The 23,526-nt window shown below is 42.1% G+C and overlaps 1 protein-coding gene across 1 annotated transcript in view; it reads right to left on the reverse strand.

Annotated features, from left to right (window-relative positions):
• Window positions 1-607: 607 nt before the first annotated feature.
• The window catches only part of OPA3 (outer mitochondrial membrane lipid metabolism regulator OPA3), a 51,246-nt gene continuing 28,327 nt past the window's right edge, over window positions 608-23,526 (reverse strand). The window contains exon 2 of the mRNA XM_044055256.1: window positions 608-1,467. Within this exon, the coding sequence (XP_043911191.1) occupies window positions 1,139-1,467 (329 nt within the window). The 3' untranslated portion in view covers window positions 608-1,138. The remainder of the gene's footprint in view (window positions 1,468-23,526) is intronic.

Consider the following 23,526-nt stretch of genomic DNA (forward strand, 5'->3'; position numbering starts at 1 on the left):
TAAACAGAATAAACAGAAGGATTAAATCTTTTAACTCTATACTTTTAAAAGGAATCAATCTTTGGATTTCTAGCCATTTTTTTATATTTAACAACAAAAAAAAAATCACAGCCTTCTAAAATGTGATTTCTCAAAGTATCTGTATCAAGTACTCAAGTCTGATTTCCGAAAATCAGGACGGCATATGTTCTATTACCACACCAATGTTAAGTCCACAAGAAAAACTTATAGACTTGATAGTAGAAATCCAGAGGGGGACTTGATGCCCACAACCCACTGACTGTAAAGTTAATAAAAAAACTCATTTGTGGGGGAAAAATACATCACAAAGTACTCACAAAAATCTACTTACTGACTGAAAGAAAATAAGTCTGGTTTACAGTGATGAACTAAGAGAAATGCACAAAATCAAGTGAATGCAAACTTAGGCAGCAAAAAAAAAAAAAAAAAAAAAAAAGAACCGAGTCAGGTATATGTTGCCCTGAATTTTATAAGCCAGGTTGAGTAGTTTTTTTCTAGCCAAAACAGTCTTCTGACTGCCAAAAAAAAGATTGTTGGTGAAGAACATTCATTTGACAGCTTTCCAAAACATACTTAGACACATAACTCTTGTTTTAAGCACTTTATATAACTCTTTGTTTCACAAGTTTGGTACAGACAGCCTGCACCATTTCCTGCCAGGGTCTCTTGTTGACAGAGGCAGAATTTATGCAGAAACCTCAAGTGTATAACACAGTAGAAAACACTTAAAAACTGCCATTTTATAACTGCTAACTTCTTCAGAGATTGTAAGATACAGCAATCTATATAATAGAAATGGGGCTGCATCCCATTTTCATCAGGATATAAAAGGACTCCAATAAATTATTTTACATATGACATGCGTTAGCATTTTAGCACAGCGCCCAGGGTCAATCAACATAAGGTAAAATCATTCTTTTAGCCTTTCTCATCATACAAGACATTAAAATCACTTGAACATCCTAGATTTCACACAGTCCAACAAAAAGTGTTTTTCTTTTGTTTTTGTTTTTTTTTATTGTACAAGAATCCATTTTTAAACTGTGTATTAATACTGAACTGTCACAATCATACAACACCATTCTAAGTAAATTTAAATTTTTTTTCAGTTTTCTTCTTAATTCTTGCTAAATCCAGGTTGCGCCAGTTGCAGCCTCTTCATTTCTCGTACTTGAGTGTCTAGTGTCTCAACTGTCGAGCTGAGTTCCGTCAATTCTTGATTCAGATAAAGAAGTTTATTGTTGAGTTCTTCCTCCTTCTTTTTTGTGTTGAAGGACTGACGACTATACTCTGCAATAAGGCATACACCTCCAATAGTAAAGATGATAGTTTCTCCCAGAAGCTCTGCACCCAGTTCTGCAGCTGCTTCTTCATTCATGGGTTTGATGACAGCACCTTTAAATCCCATAATCCTCATCTTTGCTCTCATTTCTATCCAATGGTACACTAAAAAGAGGGGAAAAATACAATATTAGACGACTGACTATAAAATGTGTGCATCTTACAAGACACCACTAAATGCTAATGGATTTTTGAAGAAACTAAGAAATTATGCGTCACAGAAGCATAGTATGAAAATCTTAAGACTATAAATATAATTTAATCTAATCTAAAAGAAGCTTCAAATCCCCTCCCCGTGGATAAAATATGCATACAGACAGGTCATAATAAAGAAAACTATCAAGTGAAGCACAAAAAATGATGGAAATGTATAAGGGTCTTCAGGAAGTCCTTCCCAAACCTTTAAATAAAATGCTTCAAGTATCTCAGCCAATGTTAAAGTTATTCCTGTGTTATTGCCAAATATATGCCATTTTATCAAGTACAATTCACTGAAATAATTATTGGCATGATCTTAAAGAAGCAAGAACAAATTTGGTTCTAATGGTATCAAGTCCAGTACATCATTCTCCCTACAGTATTCTTGATCACAGCTGAAACGAAGGAATTCCTTTCTGAAAATAAAAAAAGTGTACTTCTATCCATGTCAATACAGTTTAGTATGAAGACAGACACAGGAACCTGAACATTAACCTTTTTGGATTAATAAAATAAAAATGTCAGCTGAAGTATAAAGTATGTGCTCAGGGCAAAAACACCTAAATAAAGGTAACAAAGACAAAAAAAAGACACAAAATCCAGCTGGGCAACACAATGCTCACAGGACTGCACAGCTACCTACAAAATCTGCTTACTTAACCTAGTATTCAACCTATTCACACACAATGGAACTGAACACAGCCTATCCTCTTCTATATTGTTTTTAATATTTTTAAACCAATTTGTATCTCCAGTTCCTTTTGTAGCTGTACTTGGTGTTTGAACTAAACAGGACAATCAGTCCTGATTTTGTTGAAAGGACAGCGTGTACCATCTTAACCATGGAGATCCCTTTTAAAAAGAGTATTGAATCTCTTAAAAAACAAAATAAAAAACACAGATACGTTCAACTATATAGCACTGAGGAAGGTGAAACCCGAAAGCTTTGCTGCACTTTATTTTACTGTTTATATTAAAAGAGTTGAAAGTATCAGTGTTCTTTTTTATTTTGTTGTTTACTTGGACTTACTGAGCGCAGCTTACCGGAGTGGTAATTTTTCATTTTTATCTCTTAAAAACACGTTAATGAGTGCCAATAGGTCTGCAGAAATACAGCACTGACTGCAATGCTAGCAAATAGAGTTCAAGCAGCACACTAAGGGCTGGCAGTAGCTGGCTGAAGAGGGACATGACCAGGTTAACCCAGCTGCCTTGGGGAGATGGGATGTGAAGGTACCACTGCAGTAGAAATGACTCCAGGAAAACTCAGGTGAACAACCTCTCTGAACTACGGTTCCTGGGTAGCACGGTACAGTACAGATGCCCATGTGTGTATGTAGCCCGCAAACAAGCAACAGAAACATTACACAGCAAAAAAAAAAAACAGTATCTAACTGCCAACTCACTTCTCTCCCACTCACTACCTGGAAATAAATAGATTATTGATGAGGCAGTAATCTGTAGCCAAACAGGAAGACAGAGAGGCGAAGAGAAAGAGGAAAGTGGCTGGGAAGAACAGGCTAGTCAGACTGTCAGACAGTACTTGATTTATCTGGAAAAGGAGATATCTGAGCCACAGAAGGATGAGTAGCCTGCTTGCCATCATTTTTGCCCTTAGGAGGAGGGTGAGACTGCCTGGAAACAAACACTGACTTACTGGAGTAGTTTCTCTTAAATTTAGGCACAGGAGAAACACGCAAATATTTAAATAAGCCTAGTACTTATTATTATACAGCAGGAACTTCTTATTGTAACATTTGTTAAGGTCTGTTAAGTAGTTCGCAGATAAAGATTCTAGTTGTCTACTGATGTTCTTCATCTGTAAATATGTTTGTAATTAATTGCTATGTTAATCAAATTGTTAATCACTATGTAATCCAATGTCTGTCTATTTAAACTGCGGAGCTTTTCTCCCCGGGCCTCCGCTGAAAATGAACCTACGTCCAGTCGGACACTCTTGGTCAACAAATGTAAATAAATAAATAAAAGTTTCTGTAAATCCTTAACCCTTATCCTGAAGGGACTTGAACATAATCAGTGACCCAAAAGCAGCAGCCTTAAAGGAAGCATTTGCTGCATCATAACTACACTTAATGCAATGACAAGCCACCTGGGAGGAAGTCCCTAACAGGGAAAGAGCAGAGGTTTTACCCTCAGAGTCTGGAAGATCAGAAATAACCTGACAAGCCTGAGATAGGAGAGCCAACAAATACCTAGACATGTGTGTCTGATAATTAACAGCCCTAAAAGCCAAAGTAGCAGAGGAGTAAAACTTCTTGCCTTTAAATGGTCCTGCTATCTTCATCAAAGGGCAGTAAATTGGGAGAAGGAAGTAGCTAAGAGGGCTTGTCAGAAGCTAGAGACACCGCCAAGGGGTCAGCAGTTGGACACTTGTACAAAAAGTTTACAGTTCTCAGGCACCCTAAAGAATCTATCAGGTTTCTTGGCAACAGGGGGCTGAGAGTCTGGAGCCTTAGAAGCATGAGGAAATGCATCCAACAAGGCAGCCAAAATGAAAACAGAACATTTAGGAGAATCCCTTTGCAACAACTCATAGTACATTTTGTGCACCTCAGAAACCCAAGCGCAATCCCATTTATAAAGCTACATCATGGAGATGGAGTCCCCAAATGAAATCTCTTGGAGTACCAGGATGGGTAGATTCCTGTTCCTCTGACCCATAGTCCAAAGGTGACGGAATCTGAGAAGAGTAAGCAAGGGATTCCCCAACCAAATCCAGCCCCTCTTCAGAGAAATTTTGTTCCCTGGATCTTTTTAGAGGAGTAGAGGACCAAGAAGGGGCTGGAACAGAAACTCCCTAAAGAGGTTTCAATGCCATCAAAGCACTAAAACACACATGGAGTGAAGGTCAGCCATTCACTCTGTGGATCCTTAGGAGCAGGAGAAATATGTTTAGTCTTTTGTTTTTTCTTCAGTGCGATGTCAGCCTTATAAAATTTGGAAGGCTGTGACCCAGGACGGCATACACCTCTAGGCCCCTCAGATATTATCAGCCATGGTTCCCCCTGAACTTCTGAAATGTACGTCTGAAAAACCTCCTCGAATGTGCTTAAAGTTAGATCCCCACCAGCCTCCAAAGTGGTCATGGCAAAAGAATCCAACAATAAAGCCGGGCAAATCTATGGACATTCACTCACCTCAGGAGAGACGTCTGGCAGAGGCTGAACAGCGGAAGATTCAGGCCTAGGCTTCTTGGCCTCCTTCACTGATGGCTGTCCTCAGAGCGGAAAGTGCCCTACATAGCATCTTTCACTAGAAGTATGAGGTGCTGTTTTTATAAATAAACAGCAAAGGATGAAAGATGACTGCATAAGGTCTTTGGCACAAAAACCTGACAAATATTGCAGGATGTACGACAGTGAGAATCTCCTAAACAACAAAAACACAAGCACTACCCGTGATGGTCTTTATGGGGAATTTGTCCCCCCCCACTAGCATTTACCCTTCTTGGGTGACATGAAACCCCAAACGTAAAAGTAAAAAGAACCCCAACAGGGCACTTATCTGCAAAGGCTAGGTGAACGAGCAACTGAAATGCCTTCAGACTGACTATTAAACTATGACATTTGGACTGGCGGCAAACAAGTTCTGAGGGTGGTACGTCCAGACATTGCCTTTATGCCTATGCTACACAAGGAGCATACATGTGACATACGGCGTGCCTTAAGGCAACCTAAAGGCTTTGATATAGTGGCCAGATGTTGGGCTGCCTTGGCAGGGGATCCCTAATGCAATGAACACTGCAAAAGTGAAATGGAAGGTCATCTTACCATTACAGTACATCACTGGTGAAGTACTGCTTACATATGAGAAAGATTCTGCAGATTACCTCATACATGCAGCTAGTACAGCAAATTATGGGCACCTTTCTCTCACGTCAAATATCCAATCCATGACAATTCAAAATCGTACACAAGAGACAAAAATCCTCTGGACTTTAACACCAGACTTGGGGGGGGGGGGTGAGGCAAAAAGAAGACAAACAAAAGTAAGACATGATGACAAGGACAGACAGGAAAATACACAGCAAGTCCACTATAACCAAGAAAGAGGAAAATATTCAAGTAAAAGTGTGGGGGGATGGTGCCAATACTGCATCAGTAATTAATAACAGGCTCCACGAAAGGTACACTTCCACTTTATTCACCACTTCATTAAAAAAAATCAAATAACAGAAATAAAAAGCAGGTTATACTAAGCACTTTCACCCCGCAATTCTTAGGGCATCCTCAGAGTATAAAAACATACAATTGTTAATCAACATTTGTATTTATATTTATATGTATAATTTATATTTATACCAACAATATATTTGATTGAAAGTTTACAAATTTTAAGAATTATAGTGATGGATTTTAGATGTTTCTTTAAATTGCTTTATGAAAGTGATTGACTAACCAAGGTAACTTTGAGTTCATTAACTAATTAATCTATCAATTATGGGCGTTAGTCTCAACACCTAACAAGTACATAAATTGCAGTGCATTTGGTATGTTTTTATACTCTGAGGATGCCCTAAGAATTGCGGGGTGAAAGCGCTTAGTATAACCTTCTTTTTATTTCTGTTGTTTGATTTTTTTAATGAAGTGGTGAATAAAGTGGAAGTGTACCTTTCGTGGAGCCTGTTATCAGTTTTACAAGTTTATTTTCTGAAGATAACATTGCATCAGTAATTATCTCAGTCATCTACTGTTATGGTATGCTATTACAAACCTGTGCTATGTCCTTCACTGATCACGTCCCACTCACCAGACTGAACAAGGAGAGGGTCACAGTAAGCTGCCTATCTGGCGCTAGAATCCGCCACATAACACAAGTACTCGGGTCACTCCACGGCAAGTACAAATATGACACAGTCATTGTCCATGCTGGTGTGAACGACCTGAGACGTACCTCCCTGGACTACATGAAAAGAGACATAGAGGAGCTCTCTGATTATGTAGCCCAGGCAGGTATGACCCTGACCCTGAGCAGTATCCTTCCTTCACCAAGAATGATGCCACAATATAGAGACAAGATGATCAGCTTTAACAATTGGCTTAATGTCTGGTGTCATTCAAAGAGGATCCAGTGTCTGTCTGCCTGGGATGACATGCTTGACAAGCCACGCTGCTTCGCAAGGGACGGCTTGCACCTGTCACCACTGGGATTCCGGATATTGGCTAAGGCTCTTGCCACCCCCATAGTGCCTTTTTTAGGCAAGGCTCAAATTCTAAACCTACCACACTAGAAAACAAAAATGGGAAGAAACTGAGGGTAATGCTGCTCAATGCCAGAAGTCTAAATCTCAAAATGCATGCACTCGAGGCCCTTCTCAGTATGGAGAACATCGATGTCTGTGCTGTAACTGAAACCTGATTCAAGGCTCCTGAGAGCACCCCGGCACTATTAGGTTTTACCTCATATCATGCTCCAGCCCCAAAACCCGGACCACACCACAAAAGGAGGGGTGTATCCATATTCATAAAGGATACCCACACCTCCAGGTTGGTGGCAACGCACAGCTCGAAACCATCCAGGTGCAACTAACCATAGGCAAAACTGCTCTACAAATTGTAGCATGCTACAGGCCACCCTCTCAAACTCAGGAACCCCACACAGCCTTCCTGAAGACACTGGAGGGTATAAATGTATCTCCAAACACCATCATATTGGGTGACTTCAACTACCCGAATATAGACTGGGAACATTACTCAAGCCCTAACTTTCTAGCCCAACGGTTCCTGGAGTTCATAAATTCAAATTTTTATTTTTATTTTATTTTACATTTGTTGACCGGGCTAGTCCAGCTGGATAATTTCCATTTTCAGTGGAGGCCCGGGGAGAAAAGCTCCACAATTGAAAACAAGGTTAAACATTTAAGCAACAATGCATACATTTTAGTCTAGTAAAAAATACAGCTAAAAAAAAACAGATGAAAAACAAATAGTCCTAACTATATATTAAGAAAGGTTGTATAAACATAATTGTTGAAGAAATTGTTTGTACTTTTTTTTTTTTTTTTTTTTGGAACAGTACAGTAATTAAGTAATTTGTGATAGCAGAGAAAGATAGGGATATTTAAATAGGGAAATATGACTGAAGAAAGGAAAAGTCATTTAGTCTGGATTGGTACAGGAGCAGAGCCAGAAGTTGTTCAGATGTAATAGAAGTTGTTTTTTAAAAAAGGTGAAAGGAGTCTAGTGAGGTAATGTGTGAGGGGAGGTTATTCCATATTTTCCCTACGGAGTTTGAAAATAGACAGTTACCTGCTGAATTTGTAATTCTAGTTGTGTTGACTTGTAGCTTTTCGGCAGATCGCAGCTGTTTCAAGTTATTGTAGGGGGTAAGGAGGTTACTGAGAGCGGGTGTTTTTGTTGGTTGATAAAGAATGTTATGTGTAATTAAAAGTTGTTGATAGATAAGCTTGTTAGGTAGTTCTAACCAGTGTAAGTGTTTTAAGTTCTGACAGTGGTGAGTTCTGTACTGGGATGCTGTGGCAAAACAGGCTATATTATGATAGGATGTAGTTAGTTTTTTCAGGTTACTTTTAGAGAGATTGGTGTAAATAGAGGAAGCATACAGTAGGGTGGAGATAAGATGTGATTGAGCTAAGGTGGTCCGTGCTTCTGGTGTAAGGAAGGGTTTGATTCTGTACAGTGAACCTATCTTTTTATTTACTGCTTTTATAGTGTTATTGATGTGACAATCATAGTTCAGATTATTATCAATAGTAACACCGAGCAGTTTGGTAGCAGAGTCTGGGGAGATAAGAGAATTGCCACCTGCAGTAATAGTAAAATTTAGTTGAGAAGATTTGTGGGTAGGTGAGAATAGTAATAGTTTTGTTTTCTTGGAGTTGAGGAGGAGACATCTTTTTGAGAACCACTGTTCGACGGTCGAAAAGGTAGATTGTGTGAGTGACTGGAGTTCAGATTGGGTGGAAGCTGTGCAAATGATGGTAGAATCATCTGCATATTGTATGCAGGTAGTGTTTTGGATAGATGATTGAAGATCATTAATAAAGATAGAGAATAAGAGTGGACCTAATATTGATCCTTGAGGTACTCCTAAGGAGATAGGTAGTAGAGCAGATAGAGAATTTTTCCAGAGTACTGCTTGTTGTCGGTTTTCAAGGTAGGATGAGAACCAGGTTAAGGAGGAGAAATCCAAGGCAAGTGATTTTAGTATGTGTAGAAGAAGTTTATGGTTGACCATGTCGAAGGCTTTTGACAGGTCTAGGAAAAGAGAAGCAGTTAGTTTGTTATTATTACGGTTACAGTTTATGGTATTAGTAAAAGAAAGTAGTGCAGTGGTAGTACTATGTGAGGGTCTAAATCCATGTTGAGTGTTTGCTAGTAGGTTATTTTGAAGGAGATGGTTAAGTAGTTGTTTGTGTATACATTTTTCCATGATTTTAGCTTTTCCAAATTTCCAAATGCCATGGAACAGCTAGTCACTGTTCCCACAAGAGGAGAAAATATACTAGATCTCATTATCACAAACATGGGGACAAAATGCTCCACACCAGAAGTATATCCCTCATTGGTGAGATCTGATCATAAACTAATCTCACTGGAAATTCACATCCCGCCCCCACCCCAAACAAAAAAGACCACAGTGAAGAACTTCTCTAAAGCAAACTTCACACTACTCAAGACTGGTGTGGTATCATTCAAGGCCCCTGAGCCAGTGGAAACCACAACCCAAGCTGCGGAAGCCCTTACAAATGCCTTCGTTTTAAAATTTTGTTATTGGCCTTTAAAGCTTTAAATGGTTTAGCGCCAGTATATTTGGCAGATATGCTCCATGCTTATGTTCCCAATCGGACACTTCGTTCAGAAGATCTGTCCCTACTTGTGGTTCCCTGGGCACGACTAAAGATGAGGGGTGATAGAGCTTTTTCTGTCGCAGCTCCAAAACTTTGGAATGAGCTTCCATTATACATTCGGCAGTCTTCTTCTGTGACAATTTTTAAGCAAAATCTTAAAACTTATTTTTATGAATTGGCCTTTAATGAGGTGAAATGATTTTTAATGTTGTTTTGTTTTATGTTATTTGTTACTTTTAGTTAATTTTTATGTTATATGTTATTATTGCTTTTGATTATTGTTTTGTAAAGCACTTTGGTGGCATTTATTGTCTGTAAGGTGCTATATAAATAAATTTTGACTTGACTTGACTTCTATGAACACCTCCAGGACTGCATGGATCAGGCAATCCCAAATAAAACCAAGACTCTTTCCACAAAGGGCAAACGTCCAGTCTGGTGGACCCCAGCCATTAACAAACTTTACAATAAGAGGAGAAAGCTATTACATGATAGAACAAAATCCATAAAAGGGAAGTCACCCCTGATCATTATTAGTAAAAAAATACGAGCACTCATAAAATCAACTAAGGCCAATTTTGAGAGAAAAATTGCCATGGATTCAAAGGACAATCATAAGGCCTTTTTCAGCAATGTTAGGAACCTGGGTGGAAACTCCCAGATATGCTCAGAATTAGTCCAAAATGATACAAAAATCACTGAACCCACAGACATTGCCAACATACTGGCAGACAGGTTCAGTGCAAACTTCACCCCTCTCCCCTAAAGGAGAGAGAACTATCCCAGTGGAGTGTAGCCTCCCAGACATCTCAAATGCGCAGGTGAAAGCTGCTCTCTAAAGCTAAAAACACAGCATCAATGGGACCGGATGGTGTCCCCGGCTGTGTGCTACACGAGCTAAATGAGGAATTAAACCCGCACATAAGGCAGCTGTTTAATCTCAGCCTTACCACAGGATATGTGCCCAAGGAGTGGCGTACGGCAACTGTGGTCCCACTCCACAAAGGCGGTGCCTCTACGGACCCTGGTAATTACCGCACCATAAGCTTAACAAGTCTAGTCTGCAAAGCTATGGAGAGGATCATAATGGAGCTCATAAACAAAGATATAGGGGACTTGCAGACATTGGACCTGACCCAGTTTGGCTTCGTCAAGGGCAGATCATGCCTTTTGAACTTGGTCGACTTCTTCGAAACAGTCACTAAGGCCATTGATGAAGGAAAGGCAGTCCATACAGCCTACCTTGACCTTGCAAAGGCTTTTGACACAATACCCCACTCGGGTATTGTAGAAAAACTTACCAGCTTAAATGTAAACCCATATGTCACAAGATGGGTTGCAAACTGGCTTAAGGACAGAACCCACAGGGTTAGAGTTGCTGGCGCTATGTCAGACTCCAAGCCAGTCACAAGTGGTGTCCCACAGGGCTCGGTCCTTGGCCCCCTATTGTTCGGCATCTACTTCTCAGAAGTACAGGCCAACATGGGAGGACTTTATTGACAAAGTTTGCAGACGACTGCAAACTGGGCCATAGTGGAAAGTGCATCGGACACTGATATCCTTCAGAAGGGACTCACGGAAACAGATAGCTGGTGCCAGAGCCATGGCCTGAAGTTAAACACCAAAAATGTATAGTCATACCCTTGGGAAAAACAAGGTAACCCCAAGCTACCATATAGGTGGCAATCCACTAATCACAGAAGAGGTTATCAGGGACCTGGGGACCCAGGTTGACAGTGGCCTTTCTTTTGACACTCACGTTGCTAAAGTGGTTAGAAAGACCTTCTACATTGCCCACCTGATCATGAAGGGATTCACATCCAGATCTAGTGAGGTCATTGTTCCCCTGTACTCTTCACTTATCAGACCAATGATCGAGTACAATGCCCCATTCGGGATGTATCTCACCCGACATCTGCAGCAGTTGGAGAGACCCCAAAAGTTCCTCACCAAAAGGATAAATGCACTCCAAAATCTGTCATATGCTTCCAGATTGAAGAAACTCCAGCTCTATTCAGTCGCATACCGCCTGCTCAGAGGTGACATGTGCCTGACATACAAGGCCATGTCCAACCCGGAATTAATGGACATGCTCCACCTCAAAAAATCCAAATCCACCAAAACCACTAGAGCAAGCGACTTAAACCTTAGCACGGATATAAATAGGACGTGCTGGAGGGATAGATTTATCACTCAGAGACTCCCTATGCTGTGGAATAAAATCCCGGTCCATGTGAGGCAGAACACCTCGCTGGCTCTGTTCATGAGAAATCTTGACCTGTGGATGGGAGATCATAGGTTTACCCCGGGAATCATCTCTGTGTCACTGCTGGACAGAGGCACAACAAACTAATGGGCACAGTATTTTTTCATATAAGGGGTGGCGTAAGCCACAAAACTTTGGGCTAGGCTTATAAATGCCTTAGGGCAGATAGCCTAGTATAAACCTATAAACCTATGAACTGTAGCAGCTATGGGAAGATTCACAAAGCATTTTTTTAAGAATATCTGGGACAAGGACTGAGGAATGGAGCTAGAATCTAGAATTCCTTGAAGGATAGATCTAGCCTGTTCTATCTACAAATTTTGGTCCTGGTCCTTTATAATGTTTTGCAAGGTGTGAATGAAAGACCAAATGGCTGTTTCTAAAATGGAATTTGAGTCAAGACCATTATAAAGGCACCAGAAGAATGAGTTTTGACCTTGTCTGAAGAGATTTTCCATGAAATTAATAACAAAAGGATTTAGCGCTAGATATGGCCCATTTAGAAGCCGGGCAGCCCAAATAGTTGATCAGTTTTTCTAATTGCCTTAGTTTGGTCTACTGAGATATAAATGTCTTGGAACTGTACAATTTTGTCCCTCTTATTCTGAAGATTAGGGAAAGAAAGTCAAGTTAATAAACTGGTTTAGTGATATTTCATTGACAACTTTAGGCATAAAAGAAGGATTAGTCTAAAGGGATACTGTTTTCTTGTGACACTGCTGAATTAAGGGCTACCAGCAAGGCAGTACATACCAGTTACACAATTTTAAGACATGCTGAGAAGGAGGGGAAAAGTAACCTTTCCAAAACATAATTCAAATCTCAAGCAGGAGAAACAGATTTTGTATGTGGCCCCCTTTTAAAAACTGTCTGACTTCAAAACATGCACAGAAAGAGATGGATCGAATCGAAACGCAAGGAGGCAGAGATAATGGATGAATATGCCAGTCCTGAATTGAGCAACTCACATGGATAGGACAGAATAATAGGAATACCTATACAATAAAGGTACTGTTTTTGGCACCAAACAGAAAATCTCTTCCATTTGGAAACTTAGAACATTTTCTTTATAAAGGGTTTTCTAGCCTCATGTAACATCCTCACAACATATCTGCCTGAATGGTATCATATAATCACATCATCCAAACTGACAGTTTACTGTTGGTAAGTCTGGGTATATAATATATATAATTCATTTTAAATCGAGTTGCTGGCTACTGAGACTTGTCTGCATACATCAACTGGACATAAGCTGATTTAAGTATATTTTCTGCACTTAAGATTTGAGTGAGTAAATATTGTGTGTCTTGCATTCAGTAAATATTTTGTGTGTCTCTGAATCTCTGTAGTTCCCCACCCCCCCTGTTTCTTGTTGTGGTGTTAATCTTGGGTGGCTTTGGAATTGCCCGCCCCTGCTGTAAATCTCTTTATGCACACTCCTCCTGGACCCATCTCATTCGCTCACTCAACTGAGTACAGTGAGATCATATTTTGATTTTGGATACTCTTACCAGTCCCATCTCCTCTGCAGTGTACAGAGAGAGCACTTGGGAAGGGCATTCCCCTGTAGTATCTTAATCTGCTCTGTTTCCTCCATCTCAAAAAAAAAAAAAAAAAAAATTTGCACTTCATCTGCCTTTTTGTGTTTCTTCCTACTTTATTACCTTATTTTGCTTTTGCCTCTTTTAACATTTTAAAGTGGAACCTGTGTGTTGAGAGACAGCCTTACAAGACTATCTGCAAATATATAGAGCTGAGTATATTTTTCTGTATTATTCTGTATTACAGAGATAAATTGTTGCTTAGATATCTGTTGTCTTACTGTTCTGCAAATATACAGAGATTAGTATATATTTTTCTGGTTTTATAATTTGCACTGTGATTCCTCACATCTCTGTTGAAACTGCCCCCCCCCCCCCGTTCTTGGTTGTAGTTTAAATTTGGTGGCTTTTGCAGTGCCCACCCCACTGTAGATTTGATCTAGGACACTCCACCAGTCCCATCTCTTTACCACATTCTACCTAATAAACCCTTTCTGCACTTGCTTTTAGTCCTTTTTAATTTAATTAAATTTTTTCAAACTGTGTGTGGACTAATATTGCTACATACTCAAGTGTGCCAGCTTGCACTGCATGTGAATTGTTTTTACTACTGTTTTTGCTACTTTTCTAAAAAAAAATTTATCTGCTTTTACTGTATTTGTGTTTCTTCCTACTTTATTTTGCTTTTGCGTCATCTTAAAAGTACTCAATTGCATTTATTACTGTTTGGTGTATCTCATTCTAAGCCTTTTAGTTTAAGCACTTGGGCTGCAGACCAGTTGTTTTACATTAGGAAGGTTTGTGGCCTGCACTGTGGTGGCAGGACAGGTAGCTTACATCCTTCTAAGTTGGGAACTGCTGATTGAGGGCTCAGTGTCTGTTACTCTAAAAGTGTATTAGTTCTGGTTTAAGTACTTGGGTTTCAGGCCAGTTATTTTACATTAAGAAGGTTCATGGTCTGCACTCTTGTGGGAGAAGAGGCTGGACTCTGCCCTTCTGAGCTGGGAATTTCTGGTTAAAGGCTTATAGTGCCTGCATATTTGAACTGTTTCTTAAAGAAATTGGTACACCTTGTTTGCTGTAGCATAGACTAGATCCAGGCCTGCTGAATCTAGCTTTGTTTGTATGCTTGTTGTTTGTTTGCTTATTTCCCTGAAACGCTAATTCCACCTAAAACGCGGCTTTTCAGCGCTTCTGTGGATCCCTAGTGATATCTTCATTGCTTACTGTACTTATTTCCTTGTTTCACTTGAAAGAAAGTTACTGTTTGTCATTTTTGCATTTAAGTTACCTGGCACTTGCTCACTAAAGCAATTATATAAGTCAGACCTAAAAAATTAAAAGCACTACACCCTCACAAACTCCCCTTGAGTACCTTGTTCCCCATTCGCCCTTTTTTTCAATTATAAAGGAATCCCCAATACTATTCTAGTGTGTCCAAAGGTCAGTTGTCAATCTCCTCTCCGGTCCAGCTGGTGAATCTGGGAATCTTGAGGCAATGTTACAACTGCCTCATGTACACAGACAACCCTCTCCTCCTCCCAACAAATTCCAACACATGTGAGAGATGCAACCATATAGCCATACTGGAGGCTAAGCCCTCTCAACTCAGTACTGGCGAAACCAGTCAGGAGGAGAAGGAAACCACACTCACTACAATTCCAGTCTCACATAGACCTACCATGACAGCAAACCAAACACATAAACACACAAAAACATACTGGGAGACTCTAAATAAAAATCTGCCTAAGCAGCAGAGACCTCCAAAGCAGACACCCAAGCAACCGCTACCCCAAAACAAAACACGTGCAACACATAGCTCACAAAGCCAGTGTGCCGAACAGTCACAGCCCTTAAGGCTAAACAACACACCTGATACACTTGTAATAGGTGACTATCGTCAGGCACACTGATGTCCCGCTCACCAAGCTGAACAAGGAGAAGGTCAAGGTGAGCTGCCTGTCGGGCGCTAGGATCCGCCACATAACACAAGCACTCAGGTCACTCCAAGGCAAGTACAAATATGACTCAGTCATTGTCCATGCTGGTGTGAATAACCTGAGATGTACCTCCCTGGACTACATGAAAAGAGACATAGAGGAGCTCTCTGAGCATGTAGCCCAGGCCGGTATGACCCTGACCTTGAGTAGCATCTTACCCTCACCAAGAATGATGCCACAATATGAAGACAAGATGATCAATTTCAACAATTGGCTTAAAGTATTGGTGTCATTCAAAGGGGATCCAATGCCTGTCAGCCTGGGATGACATGCTCGACAAGCCACGATGCTTTGCTAGGGACGGCTTGCACCTGTCACCCCTGGGCTTTCAGATATTGGCAAAGGCTCTTGCTACCCCCATAGTGCCTTTTTTAGGCAAGGCTCAAAAGACAAACCCACCTCCATAGGTATCACAAGGGATAAGAAACTAAGAGTAATGCTACTCGACCCCAGAAGTCTAAACCTCAAGTTGCACGCACTCAAAACTCTCCTTAGCATGGAGAACATCGATATCTGTGCAGTAACAGAAACCTGGTTCAAGGCTCCCGAGAGCACCCCAGCACTACCAGGTTATACCTCATACCATGCTTTTTGGCCCCAAAACTTGGACTGAACCACAAAAGGAGGGGGAGTATCAATATTCGTCAAAGATACCCACACCTCCAGGTTGGTGGCACAGCACGAAGCATCAGAGACTATCCATGTGCAACTAACAGTGGGTAAAACTGCCTTCCAGTTTATAGCCTGCTACAGACCACCCTCCCAAACCCAGGAACCCCACTCGGCCTTCCTGAGAATACTGGAAAATATGAAGGTCTCTCCAAACACCATTATATTGGGCGACTTCAACTACCCAAACATAGACTGGGAGCATTACTCTAGCTCCAACACCCTAGCACAAAGGTTCCTAGAAATGCTATGGAACAACTCGTTACCACTCCCACAAGAGGGGAAAGCATACTGGACCTGATCATCACCAACATGGGGACTCTATGCTCCAGACCAGAAGTGTATCCCTCATTGGTAAGATCAGACCATAAACTAATCTCACTGGATATTCACATCCCGACTCCACCCCCTGCCCTGAAAACCACAGTGAAAAAAGTACAGTTTTGTACCTACCATAAATGTAGATGTTCGAAGATCCACATTGCTGCAGTCCTTACATATGGGTAGTCCGCTGTCCTCGGTCGGCCCGAATACCAAAGTATTAGGCTGACGTCGGTCAAGGCGCTTAAAACTGACATCAGGACGTCAGGGTACAAAAGCGCATGACCGACGTCATTTCCTCAGTCTTTTCTTGCCCCAGATGTCAGAAGGCCCTAACAAGAAAGGCCAAAGCCAAAAACCAGCAAAACCTAATCAACCACCTGCACTAACCATATTTACAATATGTACAACAAAACCCACACCACCCCCTCCAACAACAGAGGGAAGGAGGGAGGTAATTGGACTGCAGCAATGTGGATCTTGAACATCTACATTTATGGTAGGTACAAAACTGTACTATGTTCTTCATCTCACATTGCTGCAGTCCTTACATATGGGTAGAATCCCAAAGCAGAGGTAAGGGAGGATGGCAAAACTATAAAGCATTAGGAGCTGCCAACATGCCCTGTAAAATTGCAGTGGCAAATCCAGCCCTAGATTTAGAATAAAGTGGAAGGTGGTAATGCTTAGAGAAAGTATGCACTGAACTCCAAGTAGCTGCTTCCAAAATATCTTTAGTAGCCACCCCTTAAAAAGCTGTAGAAGTGGCAGTAGCCCTAGTGGAATGAGGCCTAATCCCAGCTGGAATCTCCTTACCATGATGGGAATAACAGAAAGCAATACAAAAACCAATCCACTTAGAAATAGCTTGTTTTGAAACAGGTTTGCCCTGAGAACCCAAAGCAAAAGAAACAAACAACTGCTGAGACTGCCTGAACCCTTTAGTTCTGCTCAAATAATATCGCAACTGTCTGTGTATATCCAAAGTGTGCAAAATCCTTTCCCTTTATTTTGGGGTTTGCATAAAAAGTAGGCAAATGAATAGTTTGGTTTAAAGCCACACTAGAAACCACTTTAGGCATAAAAGAAGGGTTAGTACGAAAGACACCCTATCCTTGTGGAAAATTAAGAAAGGCTCAACTGCCATAAGGGCCTGTAATTCAGAAACCCTTCTCGCAGAGGTAATGGCCAACAAAAAAGCAGTCTTCCATGATAAATATTTCAACTCTGCCGATGCTGCAGGCTCAAAAGGTTGTAGAGTGAGTTTCTCCAACACAAAATTGAGATCCCAAGCAGGAGTAGGAGCTCTACGTGGGGTCTTATATTCTTTGCCCCTCTAAGGAATTGCTTAAACAAAGGCTGAGAAAATAATGGTGGGTCACAGTCATAGTGAGCAGAAATTGCTGCAGCATGAACCTTTATAGAGGAGAAGGACAAACCTTTGTCCAATAACTCAGTAAGGTATTGAAGCGCAACACTTAAATTAGGTTTAGAAACATCAAAGTCCTTTGCTGTACTCCAAAATAAAAATCTCCTCCATTTATCTGCGTAAACTTTCCTTGTACTAGGCCTTCTGGCCTCCAAAATAACATTCAAAACTTGTTGTGGAAGCTGAGACCCTCCAGGGTTTAAAACAGAATATGCCAGGCTGTCAGATGTAGAGAATGAAGTTTGACATTGAGTAAATGACTGTTCTCCTGAGACAGCAGGTGAGGAATCAAGGCAAAGGCCATGGAGGCTCCTGTACCAGACTTCTCAGTAATGGGTACCAGTGCTGTCGAGGCCAATCTGGAGCTATTAAAATCATGTTTGGCTTGTCCTGTCTGACCTTCAGCAGTACCTTTGGGAGGAGAGGCAGAGGTGGAAAGGCATACACGTGAAGATTGCTCCAATTGAATGAGAGAGCATCCACTTTCCAAGCTGTGGGATGAAACCTTTTTGTGCAAAACTTTGGCAGCTGGTAATTTAGTGGAGAAGCGAACAGATCTATGTCTGGAGTTCCCCACAACACTGTCAATCTCTGAAATACATGAGGATCCAATTTCCACTCGTGGGGATCCATAATTTGTCTGCTCAACACATCTGCTAAGGAGTTCTGTGCTCCTGGCAGAAACCTTGCCTGAAGATTTAGCTGTAAACTGAGAGCAGTCTCCCACAAAATCATTGCTTGTCTGCATAGAGGATAAGAATGCGTCCCCCCTTGCTTGTTGATGTACCACATGACAGTTGTGTTGTCTGTTTGAATCAACACCTGCCCTGGAAGAAGTAAATCCTTGAAAGCTATCAATGCAAATTGGACCGCTAACATCTCCTTCAAGTTGATATGTAGATGTTGAAGTCTGGCAGGCCACGTGTCTTGTACCCATTTTCCATTTAGATGAGTTCCCCAAGCTTTGTCTGAGGCATCTGTCGTTAAAATCTGACTCGCCTCTGGCCGGGTCACAGAGAGTCCCTTGTTTAGGTGACATTCCTGAGCCCACCACAAAAATTCCTTTTGAATGCAAGGTATTATCTGAATGACAGTGTCCAAATCTTGGCAGTGCTGTGTCCATACATTCTTGAGATACCATTGTAGCTTCCTCATATGCAGTTTGGCATTGGGAAGTACCAGAATACAAGATGCCATGAACCCCAAGGCTTGAAGGACTGTCCTTGCAGTCAGCCTGGACTGACGAGACAACTGGTGGAAGTACAGAGAAAGATTCTTTTGTTTGTCCGGGGTCAAAAAGGCCATCTGGGATGCTGTATTCAGTCTCACACCCAGAAAGCACATGTCCTGAGAGGGTACTAGACTGGACTTTATTTCGTTCACAGAATACCCCAGGCATCTTAACACTGCCATCACATACTGTAAATGATGAAGAAGTTCGTCCTTTCTTGGGCCAGAATCAGGCAATCGTCCAAATAAGGATAGATCTGTATTCCTCTTAGCCTGAAGAAAGCTACCACTGGGGCCAGAACCTTCGTGAACACTCTGCGGGCAGTAGATAAGCCAAAGGGCAATGCAGAGAACTGATAATGTGAAGTCCCAGCCCGAAAACGCAGATACTTCCTGCAACTGGGCCTGATAGGAACATGAAGGTAAGCCTCCTTGAGATCCAGAGTCACCATCCAGTGATCTTTGCCCAGCAGAGGTAAAAGCTGTTGTAACGTCAACATTTTGAACTTGGGAATGTCCAGATATGTGTTGAGGATAGATAAATCCAAAATTGGTCTCCACGTGTTTCCTTTCTTTGGTACTAGAAACAGGCGAGAATAAAATCCTAGGCCCACTTCTGGCAGAGGGACCGGTTGTATGGCCCCTATTTGAAGTAGTAGAGAAATTTGTTTGCGAGCCTCTAGTCTTTGCTGAGGAGGAACGTCCGCATGCCTTTGAAAGGAGGCAAGGTATGGAAATAAAACTTGTAACCCTGGTGTATGATATCCAATACCCATTTGTCTTGGGTAATCAACATCCAATTTTCCTTGAAGAGTGCTAACCTTCCTCCCAAAGGTGCTGCCAGGCAGGAAGGATCTGGCAGCTGAAAAAGTAGGTCATTGGGCCTGTTTACGAAAGGACTGGCCCCTGCCCTCACCCGAAGATTGTGCAGGTGAACTCCCTGTTCTAGGCCTGAAAGAACTCTGAGCTCTGCCCCTACCACGTCTAGATCTCCTAGACTGAGAATCATAAGAAGGATACGTCCACCCCTTAGCAGGCCAATTCCTACTAAACTTCGGAGGCTGAACTTGCAAAATATCTTTAACAGCCTGCATAGACTTAGCCTTGTCTTCCATTTTCTTCAAGACTGACTCCACAGGTGAACCAAACAACACATCAGACTGCAAAGGAGCATCCAAAATCCTTGTCTTAACATGGTCAGATAAATTCTGATCCTTCAGCCAGGCGTGCCTGTGAAGAACTGAGCCAGTGGTAGCCACCCTAGACGAGGCCTGCACAGCATCAAAACCACACTGTAATGAATGCTTACCCACCTGTTCAGAGACATGCACCAAATCTTGTAATTCTTTACACTCAATGCCTTCCGCCAGAGCATCCACCTTAGACTTCAATTGAGAAAGAAGAAAGTTTTGATATTTCAACATATGAAACTGGCAATTCAAAGCCCTCATAGCTAAGGTAGAAGATGTATAGACCTTCTTTCCCCATCTATCCAAAGCTCTGGCTTCTTTATCTAGAGGAACCGGATTTTTTACAACAGAGGCCTTGACACCCTTAGGTCCCTGACTAATAGCTTCTGGGTCCGCCCTAGGACTCTTATAAAGATATTTATGAGCCTCAGGCACCCTGTAATACCTATCCGGTTTAACAGGAGCAGGAGGCAGAGAATCAGGATTAAGTGAAGCCTCTGCAAACACATCTTCCACAACATCCAGAACAGGGGGTATAGCCAATGGCCTATGCTGGGGTAACAGCAAAAACTCCCTAAGCCTTTTCCTAGAATCAGAGAAGTCCTGACCTTCCCACTTAAAATGTTCCCTCATAGAATGAAGGGTCTCTGAAAAAGAAAAATCCTCTGGAGGAGAAGCAGAAGGAGTGGAATCATCTGCATCAGAATCCGAATAAGGAGAGTACTCCTGCAAGTCTTCAGCTGAAGACTCTGAAACATCCGAAGCCTGCTCAAAACTTCCCAACTCTGGCTCCACCCTAGGCCTCTTATCAGGAGGGGGCAAAGAACCTCTAATCAGAGTAATCAAATCTTCTGCCATTTTAAGCATGTGCTTCTTAGGCACAGACCCTGCTGAACTAGGAGTGACACCAACAGAAGCTAAAACTGGCCTGCCTCTGGGAGAAGCCTTGGAAACAGAAGGAGAAGGCCTAACCACCCTAGGATGGGAGGGGATTACAGTAACTTGAGAAGCCCCTTCAGCCTGACCTGCCTCCTGGGAGACCACCTCCTGCAAAATCAAAGTCTCCCCCTGAGACTCCAGAGAAGTCTCCGTCGGAACCACCGGTTCCACTGAAGCCTCTAAAGAACCGGCGTCCGGAACGGACGACTCATCTTGCCTGGGTTTAACTGCTTTGTCTTTGCGCTTCTTCGCGGAAGCGGGTGCCGGAGAATCCGACGGCATATTATAATTGCACCGCTTCCCAAAGACCAGCCTAGCACAATCTAACCTTCGCTTAATAGTGCGTTTATTGAACCTAGCACAAAAGCGACACCCAACAACGTAGTGCTCAGGCCCCAAACAAGGAATACACAAAGAATGATAATCCCTATGTGGTATCTGCTTCCCACAAGAAATACAGTTATTCACTTTTTCTGACATCCGGTAAAACACTGAGGCAAGAAAAAAACAAAATATTCCCCAACGGGGTACTTAGCCAACTTGGATTCGGTCTGAAACTCCGAATACGAAAAATTTCAGAACGCCGAACGGCACTTGCAACGCTGCTTCTGCATCGGACCATGCGGCAAAAAAGACTGAGGAAATGACGTCGGTCATGCGCTTTTGTACCCTGACGTCCTGATGTCAGTTTTAAGCGCCTTGACCGACGTCAGCCTAATACTTTGGTATTCGGGCCGACCGAGGACAGCGGACTACCCATATGTAAGGACTGCAGCAATGTGAGATGAAGAACATCTTCTCTAAAGCAAATTTCACACTCCTCAAAACCGATGTTTAATCCTTCAAAGCCCCCGGGCCTGTGGAAAATACAGCTCAAACCGCAGAATCCTTTATAAACACATTCTATGAACACCTTCAGGAATGCATGGATCATACAATCCCAAATAAAACCAAGTTCCAATCCTCCAAAGGCAGATGTCCTGTCTGGGGGACCCCAGCCATAAACAAACTATACAATAGAAGGAGGAAACTACTACATGAGAGAGCAAAATCCCAAAAAGGGAAGGCATCTCTGATCAGTATTAGCAAAAAACTACGGGCACTCATAAAATCGTCTAATGCCAGCTTCGAGAGAAAAATTGCACAGGACACTAAGGATAATCACAAGGCTTTCTTTAGTTATGTTAGGAACCCGAATGGGAATTCCCAGATATGCTCAGAATTAGTCCAAAATGACAAAAAATACACCGAACCCACAGACATTGCCAACATCCTAGCTGACAGGTTCAGCACAAACTCCCCCCCCACCAAAAGGGCAAATATCTATCCCAGCAGAGTGCTGCCCCTTGACATCTCAGATGCTCAGGTAAGAGCTGCCCTTCCAAAGCAAAAAACAGCAACAATGGGACCAGACGGTGTCCCGGGCTGCGTCCTACATGAACTCCAAGAAGAGCTAAACCCAAACATAAAACTACTGTTCATTCTAAGCCTTACTACAGGATATGTACCCAAAGAGTGGCGTACAGCAACAGTGGTCCCTCAACGGATCCTGGAAACTATTGCCCCATAAGCCTGACTACCTTGGTCTGCAAAGCTATGGAAAGGATCATCATGGACCTCCTAAATAAAGATATTAGGGACCTACAGACACTGGATCCTACCCAGTTCGGCTTTGTTAAGGGCAGATCCTGCCTCTTTAACCTGGTTGATTTCTTTGAAACAGTCACCAAGGCCATTGATGAGGGGAAGATGGTCCACACAGCCTACCTGGACCTCGCAAAAGCCTTCGATACAATACCCCACTCGGGCATTATAGATAAGCTCACCAGCTTAAATATAAACCCCTATGTCACTAGATAGGTTGCAAACTGGCTCAAGGACAGAACCCACATGGTTAGAATTGCTGGAGCCATGTCACTAGATGGGTTGCAAACTGGCTCAAGGACAGAACCCACATGGTTAGAATTGCTGGAGCCATGTCAGACTCCAAACCAGTAACAAGTGGCATCCCACAAGGCTCAGTCCTGGGACCTCTCTTGTTCGGTATATATTTCTCGGAGGTACAGGCCAACACGGAAGGACTGTGGCTGACCAAGTTTGCAGATGACTGCAAACTGGGCGGCATAATCGTCACTCCAGCTGTCACAAGCATCCTCCAAAATGGCCTCATAGAAACAGACAACTGGTGCCAGAGCCATGGCCTCAAGCTAAACACCAAAAAGTGTATAGTCATCCCCTTTGGCAAAAACAAAGTGCCCACAAATTACCACATAGGTGGTAATCCATTAAGTACAGAAGAAGTAATTAGGGACCTGGGGACCCAAGTTGATAGCAATCTCTCATTTGACAACCACGTGGCCAAAGTGGTTAGAAAAACATTTTATATAGCCCACCTAATCATGAAGGAATTCACATCTAGATCAGGGGAGGTCATCGTGCCTCTTTACTCATCCCTCATCAGGCCCATAATTGAGTACAATGCCCCTTTGGAATGTACCTTACCAGACACCTGCAGCAACTGGAAAGACCCCAAAAGTACCTCACCAAGAG

This window comes from Protopterus annectens, chromosome 1.part0 (genome assembly GCF_019279795.1).
Source record: "Protopterus annectens isolate FY-2018-M chromosome 1.part0, PAN1.0, whole genome shotgun sequence".
NCBI lineage: Eukaryota > Metazoa > Chordata > Ceratodontiformes > Protopteridae > Protopterus > Protopterus annectens.